The 9,209-nt window shown below is 33.5% G+C and overlaps 1 protein-coding gene across 1 annotated transcript in view; it reads right to left on the bottom strand.

Annotated features, from left to right (window-relative positions):
* Nucleotides 1-5,600: 5,600 nt before the first annotated feature.
* Nucleotides 5,601-9,209, bottom strand: part of HELRODRAFT_175388 (hypothetical protein) — a gene marked incomplete at both ends in the record, with an annotated part of 5,370 nt that continues 1,761 nt past the window's right edge. Inside the window, 4 exons of the mRNA XM_009022815.1 lie at nucleotides 5,601-5,810; nucleotides 6,522-6,628; nucleotides 6,854-6,950; nucleotides 7,360-7,481. Coding sequence (XP_009021063.1) covers nucleotides 5,601-5,810; nucleotides 6,522-6,628; nucleotides 6,854-6,950; nucleotides 7,360-7,481 — 536 coding nt within the window. The remainder of the gene's footprint in view (nucleotides 5,811-6,521; nucleotides 6,629-6,853; nucleotides 6,951-7,359; nucleotides 7,482-9,209) is intronic.

Here is a 9,209-nt window from a genome sequence, read left to right as displayed (position 1 = left end):
AACCTGGATCATCATTATCATCACCTTCGCCTGTGAGAAAATTATTGCTAAGATCATTTCTTATTTTATATTAGTACGTCATAAATTTTTATTATTCTTATTTTTATTCTTCTTCTTCTCCTCCTCCTCCTCCTTCTTCTTCTTCTTATTATTATTTTTGATGTTTTTTGTAATAGCTTTCCTTATCATCATCATCATCATAGTCATTATTATTATTATTATTGTTATTATTATCATCGTCATCGTCATAATCATTATTTTCTTTAGTACATTGAAGTGTGTAAATTGTATACACGCGCGTCAATTAATCAGAGACATTTCTAGCGTGACGTCATCACAGGGACGGCGGCCACTTCCGGTGCAGTTGCTGGCCGGTCCATTATCGCCCACACGTAAAATTCATTATGGCGGCCGGTTGTTATTGAATTATCGTCAGTCGGACGATTAGTCAAACTCTGCCGGACTTGCTGTTGCTGATGAAGTTGCATGTGTTTGGGGTGGGTACTGCCGAGTTCTCCATGAGAGAGAAGGAAAGAGAGAGAGAGAAAGAGAGAGATAGATAAAAAAAAGAAAGAGAAAGAGTGAAAAAAAGAGAGAGTGAGAAAAGAGAGAGAGAGAGAGAGAGAAAGAGGGAGTGTGCTCGACTGAAAGAATATTTGATTATGGTAGTAGTATTGCCGCGCCTTTTTTCATGAAAGAGAGAAAGGGAGAAAGAAAGAAAGGGAGAAAAAGAGAGGTTAAAAGAGAGAAGAAGAACAAATTGGAGAACAAAAAAAAAGAAAGAGAGAGAGAGAAAGAAAGAGTGTTCGACTGAAAGAATATATGCCACTACAACTAGCTCCATATATATATATAACAAATAAATATATAAATATTTATTTATTTTAAAATAAATATATAAATATATATGTAATATTTACATATATATTTATATATATAATTATATATATAATTATATATATAATTATATATATAATTATATATATATATAATATATACAATAGCTCCATAATCAATTAGGAAAACAAAATGTAGAAAAAGAGAGAGAGAGAGAGAGAGGGTAGAAATTGAGAGAAGGAAGAAAATAAAAAGTAATGAGAGAGAGAAGAGAAAACAAAGTTGTTTTTCATTTATTAAAGGATGATGACGATGTGAAAGATGACGTCATAATGGTGATTGATCGGAGGTTGATTACGGTAACGATGATAAGAATGATGATGATGACGACGACGACTATGATGATGATCAAATATTTAAAATGGAGAAGGGTAAAAAGAATTCAGTGATAATGGCTATTGATGATGATGATGATGACGTCATGCAGATATCCCTGAAAAAATCATCACCATCATCATCATTGTCATCGTCATCATCATCAGCATTATCAACAACGACAACAACATTATTATCATCAGCGAAAACAACAACAATATCATCATCATCATCATCTTACAATACATATGCAACAGTTAATCCAACATCTTTTTATAGTTGTCTTCATCTGTCTCTCTCGAGATGAGCGCGCGTACACGCACACACACGCACACAAACACACATACAAACATACATACAAACACACATACAAACACACGTACAAACACACACGCGCGCGCATACAGACATGAGTGATATTTACCGATGATGAAGATGATGATTATGACTTTGATGTTATCGATGGTATTTAAAGGTTATGGATGATGATGATGATGATGATGATGATGATGATGATGGTGATGATGATGATGGTGATGATGATAACAATAATAATAAAAATAACAATTATGATGATGATGATGATGATGATGATGATGATGGTGATGATAACAATAATAATAAAAATAACAATTATGAGGATGATGATGATGATGATAATAATAAAAATAACAGTTATGATGATGATTATGATGATGATGATTATGATGATGATGATGATGATGGTGATGATGATGATGGTGATGATGATGATGATAACAATAATAATAAAAATAACAATTATGATGATGATGATGATGATGATGATGATGATGGTGATGATAATGATAATGATGACAGTGGTGATAATGATAACGATGGTTATATTCTTGGTAATGATGATAATTTTTTTGCTTTTGTAATCATAGCTTAGATGGCCAAACGCAGGTATTTGGGCTTCAATTCTCTTTTAAAGCCTGTTTTCCGTGTATTACCTTTCTTTTCTTCTCTCTCTCTCTCTCTATCTCTCTCTCTCTCTCTCTCTCTTGCTCTCTTACTATCTCAAATTTTCTTCAAATTTTTTCAAATTTCTTTTTATCTTTTTTCATTTCTTTCTCTCTCTCTCTTTCTCTTTTTTTCTCTCTCTCTCTTTTTCTCTCCAACTCTAACTCTCTCTACTTTTCAAAATCTCGTAACCTTTGATAAATATAAATATTTAAGGAAATTGTTGATTAATAAAAACGGATGAGACGATGCGAAGAATATTAGTAATAATAGTAATAATAACAATAACAATAATAATAAAGGGTCAAATGTGCCCAAACACAGTCATTTCTTTTGTTCGTTTGCTTGTTTGTTTGTCTGTTTGCCTGCTCGTTCGTTTGCGTCTGTTTGTCTGTTTGCCTGTTCGTTCGTTTGTCTGGGAGTGAATTCGCCGTAAATTTTTCTAGTCATAAACATGGGTTTGTTCTGATTGGTGTATTTTATGTATTTGTATGTTTGTATATTTGTTTGTATGTGTGTATGTATGTGTGTTTGTTTGCTTGTATGTATGTATGTGTGTGCAGGTTTATGTATGTGTGTATTTATGTATTTTTATAGCCAACTTTAAAAATTTGTCTTACTTGAAGAAAAAATTAAACAGGATGAACAAGAGCGTATAAATGTATTTATTAATTTGACCTTTAGATAAACATTGCCCTGTATAATTTGCAGTAGCAAATTACTACTATTACCACTACTACTACTACTACTTCTACTACTACTACTACTACCACTACTACTATTACTACTACTTCTATTACTACTACTACCACTACTACTATTACTACTACTTCTATTGCTACTACTACTACATATGTGCTGATATAAGTGCTCGTGCTCTTACAGAAACTTTCGCTAGTACAATTAGCAAGTACAGTAACACACCACACACAGTGAGATGAAATGTCAATAACGAAAGAAAAAAATTTGCATATGGGTCTATGGTTAATGATAACAATATGTACGTGAGTTTCTTATTATAAGTACACAAGCACTAACGAACAAGTACACAAGCACTAACGAACAAGTTCAATAGTACTGTTAGAGTAGTTCAAAGGTCAAAGCCAACACGCGCGTGTTACAGCATAATTGTCCATCTAATTAGTTCATTATTCTTCATTCAACTTTGCTTATTTCGTGAGCATGGGGCCTTGCTGGGTCCATTTTTAGCTAATTAAATGGCAGTTAAATGTTTATATAAATGCATGTATGTTTGCGTGTGTGTGTGTGTACGTGTGTGTGTGTGTGTGTGTGTGCTGAGTATTCTACATACATTCCTGTATTTTTTGCACTCAGTTTAATCTGTTTAATCTTGTTTTCTTCCATCCTTACTTTTGTATCTTTATGTGCGCGCGCCATTCTCGTTGAGATCTACAAACTTCTCAGGTGTCCTTATTTATGAAAATTATTTCAAATAGACTATGTACAGTAAGTAGGTGAGTTAAATCATTGAAATATTTTAAAAGTCATTCTCTCACTTTCTTTTTCTCTCTAACTCTCTCTCTCTATCGAAGAAAAAAGATCAATAACACATTCGATTTCATATTCTTTCGTTCCTTTCTTTCTTCTCTCTTTCTTTCTCTCTCTCTCTCTCTATTTCCTTCTTTCTTTCTCTCCCTCTTTTAAAAATAATAACTGTAATAAAATAATATTTTTATATTCTTATATTTTCTTCGTTTAATCCAGACAGCAAACAGCATTAGAGTCTATTTTAACTTTTATCATCATCTTCATCTTCGTGAATTTTTAATCTTCAATCTGGCAAATATTTTGGAGATAATAACAACACACACACACACACACACACACACACACACACACACACACACACACACACACATACACACACACACACACGCATACACACACACGTATACACACACACGCATACACACACACGCGCACAGACACACACACACGCATAGACACACATGTACACAAATATAATTTTCAAAGCAGTCACCAAACTACCAATAAATAAATAAATAGATGAACAAGAAATTGACAAAAAATAACATTTCAAAGTCTGGAGAGCATAGATAATAAAATAAAAATTTAATATCTTTGATGCTCAGTCATTGCATTCTATTATCGTCCGTCCGTTGCATAGATACGTCACAATCCCCAGAACAGAAATTAAATGTGGACGAATTATTTTTCTTAAAGATCCACGGTCTCCATTGAACCCATGTCACTTATTTGTCTTTGGATACAATTAGATTTTTTGTTTTTGTTTTATTTTAACTATTATTGTATTTACATTAAAAATATTGGTTTGTTATTTTGTAGTAGTAGTAGTTACTGTTGCTATTTCTTTGTTGTTATTGTTATTTCTTTGTTGTTGTTATTTCTTTGCTAGTGTTGTTATTTCTTTGTTGTTGTTGTTATTTTTTTTGTTTTTTTTCCCATTTTTTCTCTTTCCGTTTTTAATCGTCATCATCATCCATCACTATTATACGCTTCCTTTCATTCGCCATCATCACCATCATTACCGTCATCATCATCAGCATCACCACCTTCATCATCATCAACATCTTCTTCATCATCATCATCTTCAAAATCGTTTTATTCATTCATACAATCGCTCGTTCAATCATTCATTCTTCATTCGTTTTTATAAATTTAGTCATCATTCTCTCCATCCATCATTCTTACGCTCGTTTGTTTAATTGTTTAATTGAATAAATATTTCATTCGTTTGTTCATTCTTTCGTTCATTCATTTTGCTTTCACTCACTCATCTATTAATCCATTCCTTCGCTTCTTCATTCACCCATCATTCATTCTGTTCATTCACTCATTCATTCATTTGTTTTAATATTAAAACAACCCCTGGTTTAGATTACTCTTATTGGAGTGATTGATGAAATGAATGAAAGATTGGATGGGTGAATTGATAGACGGATGAGTAAATGAACGAATGAATGAATGAGAAAACAAATGATTGATTGAATGAGTGATTAAATAAATAAATAGAAAAATGAATGAATAAGTTTTTTTAAGTGTGTCTGATCTTTCTATATAAGTAATGCATCAAAAAGATTGAAATATGAAAGAACGAGAGAGCGAACGAACAAACGAATGAATAAATGCATGCGTGCATGAATGAATGCATGCATGCATACCTGTTAGTAATATTACTTTCATCTCTAAAATAATAGAAAGCGTAGTTTACAATCAATTATCATTTAATTTAAACTCTAACTCCTTGCTACCTGTATCTCAATCAGGTCTCAGACCTGCTTACAGTACTGAAACTTCTTTACTCAAAATACATAATGATATCCTTCTCTCTAGTGACAAAAGTAATCTTACTCTTCTTCTTGCTCTTGACTTTTCCTCTGCTTTTGATACTGTTGATCAAACTATTCTCTTGAGGCTGCTAGATCTTTCTTCACACATTCATCAAATAAATCTGCATTTGCTTTTTCTGGTCCTTTTCTCTGGAACTCTCTACCTCCTTCTCTGTCTACTTCTCCATCACTTACGAAGTTCAGAGCGGATCTCAAGACCCATCTGTTTGCAAAATTCATTGAGGAGCGCTGTTGAACATCTCGGAAATAGCGCTTTATAAACTAGTTAATTGATTGATTGATTGTTTGATTGATAGAAGAATGAATGCGTGAATGAATGAGTGAACGAATAGATTGACAGACTGATTAATTATTGAGTAAATGGATGAATAATGAATGAATAGTAAGAGAGAGAGTAAATAAAAACGAAAAAAAAAGATTGATTTAACATTTTATGAGATATTTAGCATCTAGGACGCGGCTCTAGCGGGCAAAAAAAAATTTTCACCCGAATTGTTAAATTAATAACAAGCAATAATATAAAATCAACATTTCTGGAATTAAAAAAAAAATAATGAAATTTATATATTAATTCCTCTTTTCGTCATCGTCACCATCATCATCATCACCACCACCATCATCATCACCACCACCATCATCAGGATCAGTTGCGATAAGGCTCCCCACAAGAGTAGTTCGGATCTGTCCCCGGGGCAGAACCTGTAATGATGCAACGTTTCTGGCCACACAACTGATGATGATGGTGATGATGATGGTAGTGGTGATGAAGAAGAAGAGGATGATGTGGTGGTTTTGGTTATGATGATGATGATGCTGATGATGTGGTGAATTAGTTAATTGTAAGAACCCTAATGATGCCAAAACACACCACAAAACTATCACTCAAATTAGTTGAATGCTAAATGGGTGCCAAAAAAAACCTCTCAACTATCACTCAAATTAGTTAAATGTTAAAAAGGTGCCAAAAGAAACCTCCAAGCAGGGGTTTTCGCAGGTGCATGTTTCGCATCCATTTCTGTCCCTGATGTAGCCCTGCCTAGGACATTGGTTCACACACTCTTTCTTCTCACACCCCGTAACTATAATAATAATAATTAATAATAATAATAACAATAATAATAATAATATTTAATAATAATAATAACAATAATGATAATAACCTTTTTTAAGTTCAAAGTTCGACTGGCAAATTTTTTATAGCATTTTTTATTCTAAACTTGCTACCTAGTTAAAATGTAAACATGGTCATCATCAACATCGTCGTCGTCGTCATCATCATCGTTATCATCATCATCTTAACTTACAGGGCACACATTCAGCGGTTAAACATCCGGTAAGTCCTTTTGGCGGGCAATTTGTTGACGTCATTTTGCAGGTCGTTCCTATTGGACAAGGGTCGAGCTGTGTTGTTGTTGTGTTGTTGTTGTTGTTGTGTTGTTGATAATGTTGATGTTGTTGTTGATGTTGTTGTTGTTGTGTTGTTGATAATGTTGATGATGTTGTGATGTTGTTGTTGTTGATAATGTTGATGTTGTTCTTGTTGTTGTAACTGCAGCTGTTTTTGTTGTAATAACGATATGGATGATAATTACGACGATGGTGGTGATGATGATGATGATGATGATGGTGATGATGATGATGATGATATGATGATGATGATGATGATGATGATGATGATGATGATGATGATGATGATGACAACGTCAGCGATGATGATGACGATGACGTTGATGATGATGACGATGATAATGACGATAATGATGATGGTGATGATGACGATGCTAATGATCAGTATCATAACCTCACTCACCCTATCAAAACATCTGGTCATGCAGAATAGACAGAGGCAAGTCCCATTGCCTGGATCAGGGTTGTAGTTAAGCCGTAAGTCACATGGCATGCTAGTTAATGGTGGGCAGTTCGGACAATATTCTGACGTCATAATGATGATGATGGTGATGATGATGACGTAATGATGGTGATGATTATGATGTAATGGTGTTGATGATGATGTCGTGACGATGGTGATGATGACGTAATGATGGTGAGGATGACGATGATATCGTAATGTGATGTCGTAATGACGCTGACGTCACAATGATGATCTCATAATGATGTTGATGATGACGTGATGATGATGATGTCATGTTAACAATGATAATGATGATTGTGATGGTGTTGCTGATGACTATGGTGGTTATGATAGCGATAACAGAGTTATACAACACCCCACCAGCTCCGGTTCTAATGATGACCGCAATAAATAAAAAAGTGATAACATAAGACGACATTTAAAATAGTTAATAATAATAATATTATTATTATTATTATTATTATATTATTATTATATTATTATTATGATTATTAAAATTAGTATTAATTTATGCTGCTTTGTTTTTAGTTATTTGACCACTAACACGGCCTTCTGATTCAACTAAAAGATTTCTCAAGTCATATATATACAGTATAAAGAGAGAGAAAGAGAGAGAGAAAGAGAGAGAGAGAGAGAGAAAGAAAAAGAAAGAGGGAGAGAAAGAGAAAGAAAGAGGGAGAGAAAGAGAGAGGGAGAGAAAGAATAGAAATAATTTTTTCAGTGGCAAAATATTTATAATTGTTAATTAGTTAAAATAAAATTCAAGGTTTTGAAAGTTAAAATTAGAATATAACGAAGTAAAAAATTTACAAGGTTTTTATGACCATTACAATGAGAGAAGAATTTAAATGCACGCACACACATACATACACACATATATATACACACGTACACACACACACATCCACATGTACAAACACACACATACACACAAACATACATCATTTATCGATACGCCTTAACATACTGCGTGTGCATTCGAACCTAGTTCTTCGTACTTTGTAGAATCCGACGCTTTATTTGGCGATAACTTGCTTCCTATTCTAGAACCATATTGTTATTTCTAAAATTCTATAATTTGTTTGCAACACGGTGGTAATTCTTTGTTAGGCACGTACATATGTGCGTGTGGATGTATGATTGGATAAGTAGATAATTTCATTTTATCTGACCCAAAAGAGACCCAAATCTGAAAAGAAATCTTTATAATACTTTTTAGAATCAACAAACAAAACATTTTTAAAAGTTTTTAAAAATGATTTTTGATAATTTTGTTCAGAACTCTAATTCATTTAAAACTAAACAATCGATTGGTAAAATAATTGTCGATAGGATGGTGTTAATTGTCAGTATTGTCATAGCCGAGCGGTTTCGTCGTTTGCCATTTTTGGAGGAACTCAATCTCTGCAAGTGTACCTGGGTTCGGTTCCTGGCTGAACGCTGCTCATTGCGCAAGGACCGTCTCCACATAACTACAGAAAAGAAAAACTAATTAATTAATTCATAATCTAGATTGTAAATCAGACAGCCAACAACCAATCAATCAATCAATCAATCAATCAACCAACCAACCACTCAACCAACCAACCAATCAATCAATCAATCAATCAACCAACCAATCAATCAATTGATTCGATCAAACCAACCTCCTTGCACGGATCAACACAGAGACAAGTTTTGCAGCCATTGGCATCGTGAAAGAATCCAGTTCTAGGGCATTCATTTGGGCAGGAGAGCGGCTGGCATCCCGTGGCTAAGGGCAAGTGGGATGAGTTTTTTCTCTTTTG

This window comes from Helobdella robusta, assembly GCF_000326865.2.
Source record: "Helobdella robusta unplaced genomic scaffold HELROscaffold_33, whole genome shotgun sequence".
Classification (NCBI taxonomy): Eukaryota; Metazoa; Annelida; class Clitellata; order Rhynchobdellida; family Glossiphoniidae; genus Helobdella; species Helobdella robusta.
Note: the sequence above shows the minus strand (reverse complement) of the source record. Positions and strands in the feature narration are given on the sequence as shown.